The 17,949-nt window shown below is 39.3% G+C and overlaps 1 protein-coding gene across 2 annotated transcripts; it reads left to right on the top strand.

Annotated features, from left to right (window-relative positions):
* Window positions 1-971: 971 nt before the first annotated feature.
* TTPA (alpha tocopherol transfer protein) lies at window positions 972-17,862 on the top strand. 2 transcript variants are annotated; one of them, XM_086886965.1, is made up of 6 exons: window positions 972-1,256; window positions 1,856-1,990; window positions 8,899-9,052; window positions 10,210-10,403; window positions 13,509-13,619; window positions 15,054-17,862. In XM_086886965.1, the coding sequence occupies exons 1-6, from the start codon at window positions 1,215-1,217 to the stop codon at window positions 15,231-15,233; spliced, it is 816 nt and encodes a 271-aa protein (XP_086743091.1). In that variant the 5' UTR covers window positions 972-1,214; the 3' UTR covers window positions 15,234-17,862. The 2 variants fall into 2 exon arrangements, with proteins under 2 accessions (XP_086743091.1, XP_086743088.1); XM_086886962.1 differs by lacking the exon at window positions 972-1,256 and having other exon boundaries at window positions 1,781-1,990.
* Window positions 17,863-17,949: the final 87 nt, after the last annotated feature.

Here is a 17,949-nt window from a genome sequence, read left to right on the forward strand (position 1 = left end):
ACTGCTTTGTTTGTCCTACCACCATGGTTGGGTTACACATTTGCATGCAAATCTTTCCCATGGAAGCTCTGTCCAGAAACAAAATGAGGTTTTTTTATACCTGTTGTTAGTGTCCTCTCCACGTTCTGTTCTCTCTGTTTCTTGCTCTATTTCCAGCTTGCTTTTTCTTCTTGACCCAGGGTAAGTCCACACTTCCTCACACCTCCTTGCCCAGATGTTCACATCTAAATACTCTTGACTGCACACCCCATTTCCCAGTTTTTATCCTTTCCTTCAATGTTTTCTCCCTGCAATGTTGTAGTCCCTTGTCAGTCCCTCAAGGTTTTTTTTGGAGGGTTGGTGTGATTTGTTTTTGTTTGGGTTTTTTCGTGGGTTTTTTTTGGTTTTGTTGTTGTTTAGTTTGGGTTTTTTGTTTGTTTGTAGGGGGTTTTTGTGTGTGTGTGGTTTGTTTTGTTTTTTTTTTTTTGCAAAACACCTCCTCCTTCCACTCTTTACCTATCTACATTTAATCTGCATTTAGCTAGGCAGATTTTATTTTTTTTTTTACATTTGTAAGGCTGAGGGGGATACCTGTAGTGTACAAGGGTCTGATCAAGAAGTAAGTATTAACTGTAGAAAGACAGAAAAGGGGAAGTAACCTGGAACAAAGTTTTGTAAACCTTTTCACTAGGCCTAAGTATGCCTTTTTAATTATATGTTAAATGATAATAAAGCTTTTAGCTTAAGTAGGCCAGAGAGATCTCAAAGGAAACCTAAAAAAAGGAAAAGATTATACTAAAAATACTAATAATAGCAATGAACTCTTTACCTTTCATACTCAAGCTCACTGTTGCGCAGCAAAGTTGGACAAAGGTTGAATTCAATTTCACCACCCTTTTTCCTGGCAGAGTGAATACATTTTCATTACTGCATATCCATGTTAAGGATGAGGTGCTCCAAGGCAGTTTTACACCAGCAGCGATCCCCACTTTGCACTTCATTTCCCAGCTGCAATGAAGTTGCAGCTTTTTGCGATTTAGTGTCTAAAGATGGATTATTTTCGCCAAAAGGGGAGGCCACCACCCTTAGCACGTCCCAGGGGTCCGGGATGAGCCTCCTGAGCAGGGGGCCGCGAGTACCAGCGTCGGGAGTCTCCCTGCCCGGTGGGGCCGCCGCTCGCCCTCCAGAGGGAGAGGATACAGCTCACTTTTGGGGCTGGGAGCGAAAAACAGGAGATGGGCTTAAGGCGTAAAATTCTAAGACCCGGTGAAGTCCGTGTTAGTGGGAAGCACAAGCCGCGGAGAGGCAGGGCGGAGGACGCGGCACACCTGCCGCTCCCGTGCCCGGGGCCCGGGCGGGCGCTCAGGGGTTAAGGCGGGCCGGGGGCGGGGGCAGCCGGGCCGGGCTGGGCTCTCAGGGGGAGCGGGCCGGGGGCGGGGGCAGCCGGGCCGGGCGCTCAGGGGGAGCGGGCCGGGGGCGGGGGCAGCCGGGCCGGGCGCTCAGGGGTTAAGGCGGGCCGGGGGCGGGGGCAGCCGGGCCGGGCTCTCAGGAGGAGCGGGCCGGGGGCGGGGGCAGCCGGGCCGGGCGCTCAGGGGTTAAGGCGGGCCGGGGGCGGGGGCAGCCGGGCCGGGCGCTCAGGGGTAAAGGCGGGCCGGGGGCGGGGGCAGCCGGGCCGGGCGCTCAGGGGGAGCGGGCCGGGGGCGGGGGCAGCCGGGCCGGGCGCTCAGGGGTAAAGGCGGGCCGGGGGCGGGGGCAGCCGGGCCGGGCTCTCAGGGGGAGCGGGGCTGGCGGGGCTGAGCTCGGCCGTGCCGCGGAGATGTCGCAGGCTCCGCCGGGCGCGGGGCAGCTCAATGAGCTGCCCGACCACTCTCCGCAGGTGCTCGCTGCCGTGTCCGAGCTGCGGCGGCGGGCGGAGGCAGAGCCCGGCCAGCGCTGGCCGCAGCCCCTCTCCGATGCCTTCCTGGTGCGGTTCCTGCGCGCCCGAGACTTCCACCCGGAGCTGGCCTGGAGGGTGAGGAGCGGGGGCGGCGGCGGCAGGTCCCGGCGGCCGTGGCCAGCCCCGGCCGGGACGGGGAGCAGCCGGCTCGGGCTGTGGCTGCGGGCACGGGCTGAGGGTGGGTCAGTGCCCCGCACTGCTGGCTCGGGCGAGGCCGAGCCGGGACTTCCAGAGTGTAAGTAATTGCTTGTCTTCGGCGTGACGCCGAATCAATGTGCGGTGTCGGTGTGGTAACATAAAGGCTGTGGTAAGCCCGGTACAGTCACTCGCCGCTTATACAGTAAGTGCAGCAAGGTCACAGCTCCGATTAGGAAACAGTATCTTTCAAAGAACACCTTTGTCGTGATTGTCAGGCTCAGGTTACTAGTAGCCGTGCTAGTTTCGCTACAGATTTTTAATTACTCTAAACTATGAGTAAAAACTTGCTTTTTGCGTGGAGTTTAGCCATAGCAGCACTCCTTGCAGGCTTTAAGTTACGCTACTTTCCCGGCTTTTTGTATGCCTTTTTGCCACAGAGCACGCATATTTTTAATATCATAAGGCACAGATTGTTATCAGTTTATAATTTTTTTTAAAGGAAGATTGACAACCGTTAAACCTTTGGAACAGAAAGTATTTCCAAATCCTCCCAGGGCACTGATTCACGTGTGCCAACTGACAGCTGTGTTTCCATGGAATTTTATGTTGATTGTACAGCATTGCCCAACAGCCATCACCTATTAGTTCTGACTTCTCTGGGCTGTAGCTTTTCCAAGTTTAGTCACCATAAGAGAAGATTGTTTGCATACGGATGTATTGCAGGATCAAGATAGCTAAAAACAGGAAACTGAGAAGTTGAATTAGGCCCTTAATCATAAGTAGCTTTAAAAATTATATTTTTGTTGTTTTCATTTGACTTATGAGATTTGCAGCATAGCTCTAAACCTTTCCTCCTCAGCAGAAGAACCAAGGAGTCAAGTCAGATTCGTTTAGGTTTTATGTATTTTACTTTTACTTGAAGTTTGTGAGATTATATCAAAGCTGTGCACTAACAATTATAAGACCATACCTTTTTTTTTTCTTTCCCCACAAAAACCATTTTATTTTCCTGTGTTCCTTGGTTCCAAAATGCAGGGCTTGATGAGGACATATGGACTTCTGAAAATCCACCAATTGTATTGCAATTGGTTCTTGCTGGTGATCCTATAGACGGGAATGTGGCACTTCTGAATTTCGCCCATATGTTTTTGCACTTTGATGGGATTGTGAGGTGTGTTGTAGGTAGAACTAATCTTTGGGAGTGTAGAATCCAGACTGGTTTTTGAGATGGGAGTATATGGAGTAGCAAATTTTCTGTATTACTCTTGAGAATCGGTACTTTACACAGGGGACCTTCTTTGAAAAATTCTTTTTAAAACCTCTTTAGATTTTCTGGGTCTCCACAGGCTGCAAAGTTTCTGAATTTCAAACCTTCCTTTGAATTAAGGGATTATGATGTTCAAAACCAACCTGTGTATAATGTTTCTGTCCAGAATTTCAGTTCTCCAAGTGTTGATACCATTTTCTAGAATACTTCTCTTACAATATGGGAAGAATAACAGAAGCAGGTTTTTTTGGGGTTTTTTTGTTGTTTTTTTTCACCACAGGAATGTGTTTATTGCAATTGGTATATCAAGGCCAAAGAGAATTATTGTGCAAAAATCTGTCATGATCATAAGTTGTATATTTATCTAACCCAAGTGTGACTTCATGCACAAGTTATGTTAGTACTTCGTCCCAGACAGAGCTCTTCTGCCATCGCTCCAGAGAGTGGCTCTTCCCTCCTGTCCTGATTTGATGTTGTCTCTTGGTTTGGAGTTCAGGCTGATAAGACTGTCTTTGCCCACTGGGCTTCCATGTACTGTATAAATCCCATGTACTTTTAGAGCACCTAAGGGATAATCAAAGTTCATGGCCCTGTCAATGCATGTAAGCAAAGGTTGTCCAGCATCTTAATATGGGCTAAGGCCTTAACTATGAATCAAGAGTTTGGCAACTGACCAGATATTTTATTGATGCATTTCTGGTTAATAATTGACACAGATTTATCTAATTATCAACATTTAGAAATGCTTCAGAAAAGAATAATCAGGTAGATTGTGTCAAGACAGTCAATTTCTAAATCTTTTATGGTGACTCTTAACAGCATTTTTTTCTATTTTTCCTATGATAGTTCCAGACTTGCTTTTAATTACTGATATATTGGTATCTCTCATGCTAGAAGAAAATCCAGGGCTGAAACAGGTATCTGGAATTGAAGGACTCAAGGAAAAGATAAAACTATCTTAATTTCTTGAAGATGGTGATTATTCAGTCAAGTTCAGTAGCAGACTATTCTCACAGAATCACAGAATCTACTGAGTTGGAAGGGACCCATAAGGATCATTAAAGTCCAGTTCCTGGCCCTGCACAGACACCCCAAAAGTCACACCATGTGCCTGAGAGCACTGTCCAAACACTTCTTGCTTGTCAGGCTTGGGGATGTGACCACTTCCCTGGGGAGCCCATTCCAGTGCCCAACCACCCTTTGGGTGAAGAACCTTTTTCTAACAGCCAGCCCAAACCCCTGACACGACTTCAGGCCATTCCCTCATGTTTTGTCACTGGTCACCACAGAGATCATTGTCTGCCTCTTTTTGAATGTACCAGCTAGGTCTGTATGTTTGACTTCATTGTTACCATCAAAACCACTGTCACTTGGATTCATTAGTGACATGTGAAATCTGGAGAACTAGCATCTTCATTTGGACATAAATGTTTCTTCCTGTTTTATTATGCATTACATCCTATAACTCTTGTATAGGCCTGGCTCTCAGTGACTTTGGAATGCTGTCTTTTTGTACCTGAAATAGATTATACTCTGGGGATTTGTTCTGTATATTCTGTAGATTTGTAGATTATGTTCTGGGGAACAGAAGGAAAATGTTTGGCATTGAAACTCTATGCAAAAGTATAACATACTATTGTAAGCATCACTTTTGTGGCACTGAAAACTCTCAAGGGTCCTTTTAGGAGTTCTGGTTGATACCAAGGCATATAGCCAGATTTTGGTTTTGCTCTGCATTTGACTTAAGGAGGAATGAGAATTTCCTAGTGTGTTCTGCTGCAAGTAAGTCACTTAGGATGCCCGTGCTGTACAAGTGTTGTTTTCTGCAGTGTCAAACACACTGCTGAGTCTCAGACATTATCTCTGAGGATCTTCACATCACTCAAACATAAATGCTAAGTTAAAATCAGTTAATTGGCTGCTTTTCTTCCATCAATATGGAGGAATTCCTTGAAAAGGATGGAAGAGCCCTTATGAGCTCTCTGAGCTGACTCTTGAGGAAACACAAATCAGTCAGCCAGGGTTCCCTTTGTGCTAAGCCAGCACATGCCAGTCTTTTTCCGGTGACAAAGAGGTAATGCATGAGGAATTGGGAAAGCTCTGTGTCTCTATAAAATATTTTAAATTCTTGGTCTGTGTATATTGTATGTTTAAATTCTGGGTATGTTTGTACGCACCTATATAAAAATAAATATAAAATACGTATGCACAAAGGTTTATATGCTGAAATTTGAGCTGTGGTTTCTCCTGCAAAGAATGCCATTAGAAAACATATTTTTTCCCAAGCCTTGTGTGCATTGGTACAACTTCTGACACAACAGAGCCCTAATTCTGCCTATCATCCACGTTAATATAAATAAATAGTTATTAATCAAGACAGCTATCATTAATTTACATATACAGATGCATTAGTTTCTCTAACAAGCACAGTGTTTTCTAGTTCTTTTGCTTCTAAGTGAAGTACTAAGTTCACTTTGGTTTGTAGGACATGAATCTTGGTTTAATTGGTAACTTTGTAATCTCTAACATTCAGAAATCTGGAACTATCCCCAACAGACATCAGGGGAAAGAACTCTTAATTAATGCGTAACTCCAGACACTGGAGTTTTTCATCCAGCTTTCTCCCCTTTATCAAGTTATCTTGCATCTATTTTCAGATGCTAAGTAGGTTCTTCAGTTTGTAAACACAGATAATTATACATTGAGATGTTTTTTTGTTGTTAAGTGCATGAGCCATTTTTTATACTGGGTAATGAACGCATCTGTTTTTTCTGAGATTGTTGTTTCATCTATATCCATCTATAGATATCTATCTTTATCATCTATATCCAAACTGACTATTAGATGCAACATCTATGTTTTTCACTGCTGGGAAAAAAAAATCATACTTGAAAAAAATTTCATGAGTTTTTGTGTTTAAATCCTTGTTTTTTCCAGCTTCAAAAATGTAAATATCACAAAAATGAGAAACTAAGTGTATTGATTAGACAGGATTATTTAGGATATTGAATTAATGCATCACTTTTATTCTCATCTTTATTTTGGTACGGAGTTCTTCAAAGAGGTGTTTAAAATATATATGTTCATGAAGTTGTGGTACCACAGATTTTTAGAAGAAAAGTGACAAATGACAAAGCTACAGATGTTTGCTTAGTTGTTTTTCAGGGTGGTTTTGTATTTTGCTGCTATTTCAGAGTCTGTTTTGGAAAGACCAAGGAAAAAACATGTTGACATTGCTGTCTGGCACAAAGCAGTTGGGACTGATCGAGCAGTGCCCTTTGTAGACAGTCAAGTATTGCCAGAGTGAGATAATCAGAGTACCTCAATCAAGTACCTCAGGCCTATCTTTGCAATTATAGTGAACTTCTGTTCCAGAAATTAGCTTACTTTCCCTACTTCCTCCCTCTTTGCCCCTCACCTTGTTTGTTTGTTAGTTTTAAAATTAACCTAGGCTAAAACTGATTGAATGCAGTCAAGAGACTTCTAATAAAATTCTCCTAATGGTTAAATGTTTCTTTCTATGGTGCTGGTTTAAGATGAGGCTTTTATACTTTTTTTTTTTTTTTTTCACTGCCAAATCAAGTGGGATTCTAGCATGGTGTATCAATTTTTAAAATTTTTTTTGGCTCTAAATACATATTTATAAAGTCTATTTCCATAAAAAAATAAAGCTAATTTCTGACCAGCCTACCATATATATTTATGTGAATTTTGCTGACAAACAATAATGTTTTATAAATGATTTCCTCATGGCAATTCATTTGAGAGACCTACAAAATCACTCAAGACTTTAATCTGAGCAGAAAAGCATTTAGCTGAAGAAAAAGTATGTTTTATGTAAAATGATACAAGGAACTTGGAAGTAGAGGGAAGGGTAAGAGAGAAGACTATCTGACAGGAGCATGCTCTGAGCTACAAGATGGTGAGTTTCAGGTCTCCCTCTAAGAGTCTGTAGGGATGAATTCAGTTTTACTGAAGATCCTTCTGGTTATTCTTCCAATGAAAATGCTGAAGAAAATTACACTTGCAAAGATACAAGAAATTTGTAAATTTTTTAAAGTTATTCTATTAGTTGGACCTGACAGCTCTTCTAACTTTAGAATTTCTGTTGCGAAATACAGAGTAATTGATAAAGGTAAAAAATAATTTCTGTTAATATAAATCATAGGACATAAAAGACTTTGATGTTTTCAGTGCAGTGAACACAATTTGTGAAACCATGCTGAAGATCAGATTGAGTTTTCCTGTTAGATGAAATATAGAAATAATTTTAAAAGCTAGGCTGTGCAGGTTTCCTTTAAGATTTAAAGCTACATTTTGGTTCATTGTAAAACAGGGTACTGAAAAATTCTGATTCTCTTAGATACTTTGAAGGTCTTGGGTTAGACCTCCAAGTCATAACCATTGAGGAAATTAAAACAAAATGTGAATTACTTGTAATAGCTATCTCTCTACTTTCCAAACTTGGTGACAGAGAATTTAGCAGAGGTGATACAGCAGAGGCAAATTTCACTTGATGAGCTGAGAGGATACATTTTTAAAGACAGCCTTGCATAGCTTTCTACTCATGCAAAATTTCTTAGATAAATTTTAGTTGCAGGGCGTAGTTCATTTCCCCCACAACCACTTAATTAATATTAAAGGAAAAACAGTAATTAGACTTGGATTAGATTGGATTAGATTATTTAGACTGCATTAGACTTCATCACCAATTTAATTTTTCACGATCCATCTCTAAGATGACCTTTCACAGTGCTGCCTGTAATTCCTCAACACAGATGTTACTTCATGAAGGAACACCTTGAATTGCCTCTTCCCTAGCATTAGTCCCTGGCCCTAGCCACAGCTCCTCCTGTGCCTCAGAAATACTGGTTATGGTGCTGCCTCCTGGCCTTGGGAACCAGGGTGACCAAATCCCTGACAACAGAGGGGGGATCTCTGTTTTAGCCAAAATAGGTTCTCATTATTTCCACTCTGTGGGAGGGAAATTGCCAAGTGTGTAATGGACCCACTATTTTGTCATATTCTCTCATTTCAGAGGGGTAGAAGGGACCTCAAAGATGTTTTTGGATATGCTGATGAGCATACCTGTTTCAAATAGTGAACTGGAATTATTGATGACTGTGTAAAAAGGAGTGAGTGAGTGAGTGAGTGAAGGAGAATGTTCCTCCATAAAATTTTGCATGTCTAAATTTAAAAAAAAATCCTGAATGAATCTGATGCAGTAGCAAAATGAACAATCCTAAAGGTAACCTGAGCAGAAAAAATGGAGTTTAGATTCATTTTACATAGAAACTACAGGCTTATAGTACATTCAGTCTTCTTTTCTGGCACAAAATGACAACTGCAGTCCATTAATGATTTGACTGTGTTCTAAATTCATCATGGCAATTTACTCACTTGATCCAATATAGCAACCTTCTGTTTCTAGGAGTGATTTGGTTAAAATATACAATTAAACTATATCTAATTTAATTAATTAAACCTGTGACCACATTTGGAAAACATATTTTTAACTGTGCTCTTCCTATAATAGCTGATGGTTACCTGACATTCACATTAATATTTTTTTTTCCAGTTATTGAAGAATTATCAGAAGTGGAGAATTGAATGCCCAGAAATAAGCGCAGATTTACAACCATCTTCTGTTCTTGGTCTTTTGCAAGCTGGCTATCATGGAGTCCTAAGGTCAAGAGACCCACATGGAAGCAAAGTTCTAATATACAGAATTGGTGAGTGACAAAATTGCTTGGAACAGTTTCACATCTCATTCCGACACTGAAATTTTTGGGTTTTGTTTGTTTGATTTGTTTTGATTATTGGTTTGTTTATTTTTTAATTATCACCATTCCAGCAGCAAACCAAAAATATTTTATGGGTACAACTGCAGGGGTTGATAAAACTAGATCATATCAAAATACCTTAACTAGAAAGGTAATATATTTATGTTGCTTGCTTGCTTGTTTTGTTCATTTACATTAACATAAAAGTGAATTTACTGAGCTGTAACAGTTAAATCATTTTACTTATATATTGGTATGGCTAAAGCTGTACAATCCCTCATGAAGAACTTAATTTTCTTTTTACTGAAATTCTTGTTGCATCAAAAGAATCTTGAAGGTTAAAACTTGTAAGATTATTTTTTCTGGCTCTGAGTGTCCCAAAAATAATTTGACTTCATGAAAATTGTCAAAGCCATGGGCTAAGACTGATGCAGATGCAGCACAGAGTGGGGAGAACAGAAAGGTGTACACCTAGTCATGTATCAGCATTCAGTTTAGGCTTGGATGAGCAGTTCACCAGGTTTTCACTGTTTACTTATAGCCAAAGAGCCCTAGTTAACAACACTTGGAAGATGCTTTAGTAAAAAAAATAAATGAACAACCTATCTCTTTATGCTTGTTTTGGACAGAGGCTTTAGTTTTGCCAATTTTCAAAGAATTGTCTTATTATCAGCTGGTCTAGTAGACAGTTGTGCCCTCTAAAGCTTTCATCTAGGGTTAAGGCTTATCCCATGCAATTTTTCACTCAGGCCTCAGAAAAAAAATGAGATTCACAGAATCATGCCAGAATCATGGAATTAGTGCTGAAGAACAGTGATATTGATTGGATTGATGATCTGAAGCTTCTGCTAGCATGACTATTACTGAATTGTACCTTGTAGAACATGCTGCATTACATAGTACCATCTACTAAGAGACCATCAAAGACGAGTGGGAGAGCAGGAACACAAAGTAACTTATGCCCTGGCAGAACAATTTATCTCAGGAACTTTGTTCTTACTGGTTAATTCTTGTTCCTGAGAAGCACATTAGAAGCTGTAGAAAGAAAAGGTGCAGATGTATGGGGTTTTCTCACGGTAATGCAGGGTAATCAATTTTCTCTTCAGGACAATGGGATCCCAGTTTATTTACAGCATACGATGTGTTTCGTGTAAGTCTCATCACATCTGAACTCATTGTAAAGGAGATCGAGACGCAGCGAAATGGAGTCAAAGCCATCTTTGACCTTCAAGGGTGGAGATTTGCTCATGCTTTTCAAATCAGTCCAGCAGTGGCCAAGAAAATTGCTGCTGTTCTTACAGTAAGTATGACATAATGCTTTATGCAGCTTCATTGCTATGACTTCCAGTTTTTCATCTCTTGCAAGCTACAGTAAATTTTCCTTCTGTTGGCCTTCTCACACTATGCAACTAAGAACAAAATCCTAAATCCATTACAAGTTGTGCTGGATTTTACTTCAAGTTTATTCTTCTATAACAATAAATGCACTCTAACTTCTGGTATTTTTTAAGAGCTCCACCAACCTGTTAAAATACAGGAATTTCGTGACTGGAAAGCAAATGAAGCCCTGTTTTGGAAAGATCTGTTTGTTATCTTGTTTCATCTCTTCTCTTCCATTCTTCTGTGCATTATCTCCATATATAAAGCATTTATTCCTGGCTGTGGTAGTTTGACAAATAATAACCACTGCACTGGCTCAGAAAATATTAAAAATAGAATGCACTATGAGCAATTAAGAGCAAGCACTCCTAACTTGTTACCAGTATGGATGATGCTTATGTGAACTTCCATCTACTAACAACAGAATGTATAAGGTTTATGTTCTGCTTGCTTTCTTCCCCAAAACATGAGCATTGTTTTGTGCAAATCACTGCTACCTCAGCTCCTGTTTTCCACAAAACTTTTCAGGACTTTACTGGCTTTACAGCTTATTACTTTCTGCCAAATTCAGTTGAACTTTGCCACTGGATTTGAGAGGAAAAATAATTAAAGAAAAAAGGGGACAAAGAATTGACAGGCAAGCTACTGTGTAGTCCTGTAATCTTATTTTCCTTTTAGAAGTTATGTTGAAAGTCGGTAATAATAAAACTGTTAGCCTGTGATGTGGAAATGAGCCAGGGAGATAATCCCTTGCTCTGATTTGGTAAGGTTCATATCTGAGATTAAATCAAAGCTTAGTCATTGAATTAATATCATCAGAACTTCAGATGTTCTTCCTTTATGGTATCTACTGTAAAACTTTATTGAAACCATTAGGTATTCCCAACTTTTTGCATCTAGAATGAGAACTCTTGGTGTTATGCAATCTTGGGTTAGATCTCACAAAAACAGGACTAGTGAGAGTGTTTCAGTTGATTTCTGAGGTAGTAAACAGATTGCTGGTAATTTTTTTAATCTTGAAATAGAGCAGAAAGGAAGCAGAATAGGATTTGCAAGTACATCTAAACGTTTCAATCCATTATCTCAAACCAGGAAATTCTTTGACTATGATGTTTACATCTTGACCTATTTCTGATTTGTTCAATTAAAAATTGTATGTTTCTAGTGTTCTTTTCCTTTTCTCAGAAGAGAGAGAATTCTTTTTTTTTTTTTCGTCTCCTGATTACTTTCCTCACTTTTAACTAGGCTTGTAAATTTTATCTAGAGATTGTTATTGTTGTTCAATATCATAGAACCATAGAATATGTAAAGTAAGGGACTCATCAGAATCATCAAGACCTGGCATTACGCAGGACACCCCAAGAGTCACACCATGTGGCTGAGAGCATTATCCAAACACTTGAACTCTGTCAGGCTTGGAGCTGTGATCACTTCCCTGGGGAGTCTGTTCCAGTGCCCAGCCACCCTCTGGGTGAAGAACTTTTTCAACGTATCCAATATAAGCTTCCTCTGACACAACTTCAGGCCCTTCCCTTGGGTCCTGTCTCTAGTCAGGAGAGTGATCTTCCCCTCCTCTTCCCCTCACAAGGAAATTGCAGACTGTGATGAGTTTTCTCCTCAGTCTTATCTTCTCCAGGCTGAACAGACCAAGTGACCTCAGCCACTCCTCACACGACTTCCCCTCCAGACTCTTCACCATCCTCCTGGCCCTCATTTGAAGCTAACATCTTAATGCCTATTTTGTATTATGATACCCAAAGGTGAGGCCACCCCAGTGCAGAGCAGAGTGGGACAATGCCGTCCTTTGCCTGGCTGGAGATGCTGTGCCTGATGCACCCCAGGACATGCTTAATGCATTCCACAATATGCTTATATGTAAAAGTCAAGAAACCTTAGTCTTAACCCTGTGTTTTACTCAAGAAATGTGTCTTGTAAATTACTATAATGTATCAAGAAACAGAAGTTAATAGAAAGGAAGTATGTACTAAGGAATGGAAACAATAGTATGAATAGTAAGTGACATTATCATGAAAAATATGTTATCCCAGGCAGAAAAATGTGAAAATCATGATAGTAGACTTTAAATAAATGATAACCCATAATAACATTAAGTAAGCAAGCTGATAATTTTAAGGTCTTTATCATACATTAAAACATAAAAGGAGGGGCACTAAAGAAATGTGTTGGCTTTGGGTTTTTTCTTCCTTAGACGTAATGAACTAGTGAGGAGATATGTTTCTGGGAAGTACCATTTTAATAAGTAGAAAACATCTGGTTCAGAGATAGTATCAGGTGGGATATGAAGGGAAGCTGCCCTTTCCCCATTGCACAAAGCTTGTTTTGAGCACTGCCGTATTTTCTTTTAAATTTCAAAGATATGGAACTTTTAAATGAATGCAAGTAGAGTCCAAGTTGGTTTATATTATAAAGGGTATATAGCAGATGTTTTTAAATTTCATTAAAACAATAATCTTGTTGTAAAGCTGAACTTCTGGCTAGGCCAAATTCCTAGTAATTTCAAGGCTTATCTCTAAATTATAAAGATAACTTATTTAACTTAAAGTTAGTATCTTCAGTAGTTTATATATATTTTCATATTATCCTTCAGGCTGTAAATTGACAATAAAAGCACATAGCTAGATAGCTTTTTTGTAAATTACTAGCAGAATTTTGTAAAAAATTGTACTTCAGAAGAAAGGCTGAGCACAAGGTTTGTGTGCAATATTTATATGCAATTTGGTGATAGTTTTCTGCTTTGTTTGTTTGTTTTTAATATTCAATCTCAGCTCATAATGAGATGGAAAAAATGGTGAGATTTTTCCCTCTAATGGGAGGAACAAGATATAATTTTTCTAAATGTTTCTTAATTTACACTACTGGAACACTGCAAAATGCAGGAATTGGCCAGGTCAGAAGAAATACTTTAACCTATGGACTAGACAGTTTTTATAGGCTTGCCCTTAGTAATAGAGGCGTTTCAATAATATTTTCTTTTTCTTATTCTGTTTTCCATGTACGCTGACAGGATTCCTTTCCACTGAAAGTTCGAGGTATCCACTTGATTAATGAGCCTTTATTCTTCCACCCAGTCTTCGCTCTAATTAAGCCTTTTCTCACTGAAAAAATAAAGCAACGGGTGAGTGCACACAAATATTTCTTTCTGCCACAAAGCCTTTATATGACAATCTGCAGCACTTTCCTTAGGCTCTGCTACTCCTGGGTACTGAAGAGCATAAATCATTTTTGTTTGTTAGTGCCATACAGACCTCCAGGATCTAACAGTAAAGCATTTACAGTTATTTATAACATGAGAGTTGCAAGTGGTGCTGTTATCACTACTCTAAAGATAAAAAACACTGTGACACAAAGAGGTTAAATAATTTGCTTAAGGCCACATAATAATTCTTCTGTAGAACTAGAAAGAAATAGGTCCTGGATTTCCCAGTATTCTGCCTATAAGTGATAGAGAAAAATGATTACTGGACAGTGTTTTTTGGTCAAAGTTGTGCAGAATTAGTAGAAGACAATTGTTTAGCTCTTACAGACCTCCAGAGGCATTTATGCATCAAAAATTGGTCAGACTTAATTTCTAAGTTTTTTTCCAAATAGCTCCTTCACTGCTTTAAATAGTTTTGCAGTTATAGATCTGCAAATAGATTTATATTTGAAATGCAAAAGCATGCCAAGGACTATGGTTTATTGCAGCATAGGAAAAATATTGAAATTTTCAGCTGGCACAAAAGTGAAGTGGCAACAGCAGGATTTATGTACAAAATAAGCAGCCCTGCCTATTGTTATTCCCATTCTGAAGCCTCCTTTTCTCAGCACGTGGATCTTGGGCATTTGCAATAGCCACTGCATGCCAGGACACTAGATCCTAGAAAAGTATCAGACTGGAAGTAATGAACAAGGCTTCAAAATAGCTACAATAAAGCAAGGGAAGAAGAACCAAACCTACAGTATTGCAAGGGTTATAGTGGAGAAGTAGTCCAGAGTCTAATTCCAGTTGGAACTGAAAGATAAGGACTGATGCATAGATTCTGTTGAGTATCTTCCTTGACACCTGTCTGAACCCACATACATACTACATGATCTTGTTTTTCAATACGTGTGGCAGGACCAGATAGTAATGGCCATGAGCCAGATACGGCTCTTTTCTTGGAAATGACAGAAGGGCAAGTGTAAGATATCATGACAGAACAAAACACGAGTCTTCCCATGATTTAGCTCATTTTTGCAGTTTGCGTGTAGCGTGTACCTCATCAGCATTGCTGAAACAGTCTGGAACAAGTGTATAGTTAGTTTTGGCTTCTGTGCTCACAGTTACATAAGATGCAGTTCTCAGGTTGTAGTCCATCCTTCACAGCCTTCAGATTCAGAGCAGGACAGAGTTTGAGCACCTAGGAGAAACTCACAAGGGCAGTTCCTCCTTTTAAGGAACTCATTATGAACAAACACAGTTAAACCAAGCTGGTGGGTTCAGCTCTTGCACTGAGATGCTTTGCTGCCTGTTCTCACTCAATAGGCTGGCATTCATACCTAAGTAAATGTTTTTAATATTTTGGTTTAGGTGTACATGCATGGAAATAACTACTTGCAGAGTCTGACAGAGCACTTCCCCATCAGCATTCTCCCACAGGAGTATGGGGGAGAGGAAGTCTCCTTTGAAGAGCTGGCCAAGGAATGGACTGACTTCATAATGGCATCTTCAGATTATCTTCAAAGCATTTCTCTGGTTGCCTGGGAATAACCTTGATACAGTATTTTATCAATTCTTGAACACTGGAATTGGAAATAAGTTTAATACGAAAACTTCCATTGTGAATGAAATTAGTATGTCTTTGCAGGGCACTCACTGAATGTTATATTGGCTGCACTTCTATACTAACTGGAGTGTATCAGTTTGTATGTCTGAAGAGATTAATGAATATTACATATTTGTTGCACTGTTTGTAATTGAGTAACTTGTATGCCAGAAAGCTGAAGCGTGCATTAGACGTGAGATTGATACTGCTGCTGTTGGGTCTTTGGAGACGACTCATCTGTAATAATGCAGTGCAGAACCTTATGCTTAGCTCTTGTACCTAGGCTTGTCAAGACAGTAGGATGCAAAACAAAGAACAGACTGTGAATAGGGTGGAGTAGTTTGTTGCAGAAACAAAACTATGGGGCAAATTTACAAAGAGTGAAGAGGCTGCTTTTTGGATTGATTCTCAGGGAAAAATGCTGTTTTGTTAGTTTGTGTCAAATTGGAAATTAGTCATGAATAGTGAGACATTTGTGTTACTCTTTGTGCTGCTTGTGCAGCTTCCCTTTTTGTGCTAATTAACTGGGTAGTCTTCAAGTTTTACAGAGAGAACACCATGTATGTATCCTTCAAAGGACAGTGTGAATCAGGGGAAGGAACTGGTAAGAGTCAATAACCTTGAAAATTCTTATTTTCTTTCTTCAAAGTCATACTGTCTACAACTATAAACAACTCAGATTATTATCCTTTAATCCCTGGAGTGGAAGACTACAGAGGTCAAAAGTTTTCAGCTGTTTGCATTATCTGTTTGTTTCAGGGGGTAAAGTAGGTTATCCTTTGCAGATCTGAACTTTAGAAATATCTGTTGTATGTTTTAAGGGTGCTTTGAGGTCACTGGACTTCAGCATAGGAGATGCTTGGTATCGTCATTCTATTTTCAGTACAGTAGCTGACAACTTGCCAGTCTGTTTGCTGCTAGACACTGAAAGAAATTATTTTTAATTTCCATTGAGACTATATCTTCATTTATCTAGGGGTACTAAAAAAAAAAGATCTCCGTACTTACTGAAAACAGGTTTTTGTTTTGTTTTGAAGGCGCATTGTTGGCATATGAATACTGCATGTGTACAAGTTATCACTCACTACACAGCAGTATTATGCTATAATCCCCTGTATTTAGTAATCTCAACCATTATTTTACTCTCTCATCTTTTTCCTAAAATCTGTTAGTACACCAACTGCTTTACCCAGTTCTTAACTCAGTTTTGCTTTTGCATAAGCACTATATATTTAAGCATTCCATATGAATTTTCCTATAAATGAATCTATAAAAAATGCTTTCATCTCAGGTAGTTAGAAATCGTAACTTCAGTTGTTTTGTAATCTTTAGGGTATTGGGATAGTATATAGGCACAGGGGACACAAATGAAACTATCCTATTATATTAGAAATATCTTTCTTTAGATTATGATTAATAAGGCATTATTGTAAGAGTCATTGGAAACTATTCTTTATTAGCAAGAGGATCATCTGTGAAAGACCCATTAGAGTACTTGTTGATTGTAGTTTCTTCTTCTATGGTAAGATCAATGCCAGAAATTCTTTCAAAACTAAGAATGTTTTTTTTTGGTTTTTTTTTCTTCCTATTTCTGGATTTCCTCAAGTGCCTTTTAAATTTTTCTCGTTCAAAATATTTTTGATATGGGGCCTAAATTTAAAGAAAACTATTTTCAGATATATATGATTCTATGAAAATGTATTTCATATATATTTCTTTTTCTCAGATTGAACTATTTTGTGATACAAAAGCTCCTTAAATAGAGGAGTTCAATGAACTGTAAATTCTTCTTTATAAGAAAATAGACTAAGTAGTCAGGTATCTGGCAATTGTTCAAGTGTGTAACTCAAGTTCCAAGTAATTTACCAGCTGGAGAACCGAAGCTATTGTCTTAATATTACAGTCCTTCAATTTTAATCAGTGAATGTAAACTGAACAAAGGAACCATGTTTCAGTGAACAAGAAAATTTAACTTTTCCTATGAAACCAATCTCTGATTGCTACTGGTTTATGTAGCAGAAACCTCATTTGATTTCATGTGTATATGCATATGCATTTTTAGCTGGGGCTTTTTAATCTTAATTTGGACTTCACCAGCTCTATGAATATAAAGCCCTAAATGTCTTCAAAAATACCCTGATCCTGTTATTAAGTGATAGCGTGTTTGCATAACTCAACAGTTAGAGCACTGAGTGCAGTTATTTTTTTCCTGAACTGTTAATTATTTTTTAATGTTTACATATTATATAGGAGGTGGGAACTCTTAATTGTCGTTGCTGCTAATAAGGACACGAGATAATTAGAACATTTACATAATGAATAGTGGCGATATATTGGTATGATGCGCAGTGGTATTGCAGCTTTGAGCAGCAGCCAACAAAAAGATCTCCCTAAGTGCCTTATTCTTCATCAATATCGGGAGTGCCTCTAAAAAAATTAAAGTTCCTGTTAAACGGTGCAAATATGATTTACTACTGACTGTAAGCGTGATGTAATGCACAATTTTTAAAAGATTTCTCTCTTTTTTGTAATGTATTAACTCATGTTTTAATTAATAAACCCTTTCTGGTTGAAGCAGCGTTGTTTGTCGCCGACACGAGCGTGGCTCGGGCAGGGAAGGCCGAGGCGGCGGGCGGGGCAGCGCGCCGGGACTACATTTCC

This window comes from Cyanistes caeruleus, chromosome 1 (genome assembly GCF_971803275.1).
Source record: "Cyanistes caeruleus chromosome 1, bCyaCae1.hap1.1, whole genome shotgun sequence".
Lineage (NCBI taxonomy): Eukaryota > Metazoa > Chordata > Aves > Passeriformes > Paridae > Cyanistes > Cyanistes caeruleus.

Excerpts from the sequence above, each read along its gene's own strand:
- TTPA (XM_086886962.1), top strand. The coding sequence starts at position 1,796 with ATGTCGCAGGCTCCGCCGGGCGCGGGGCAGCTCAATGAGCTGCCCGAC. Across the intron at positions 1,991-8,898 it reads ACCCGGAGCTGGCCTGGAGG|TTATTGAAGAATTATCAGAA; the intron begins GTGAGGAGCGGG and ends TTTTTTTTCCAG. Across the intron at positions 9,053-10,209 it reads AGTTCTAATATACAGAATTG|GACAATGGGATCCCAGTTTA; the intron begins GTGAGTGACAAA and ends TTTTCTCTTCAG.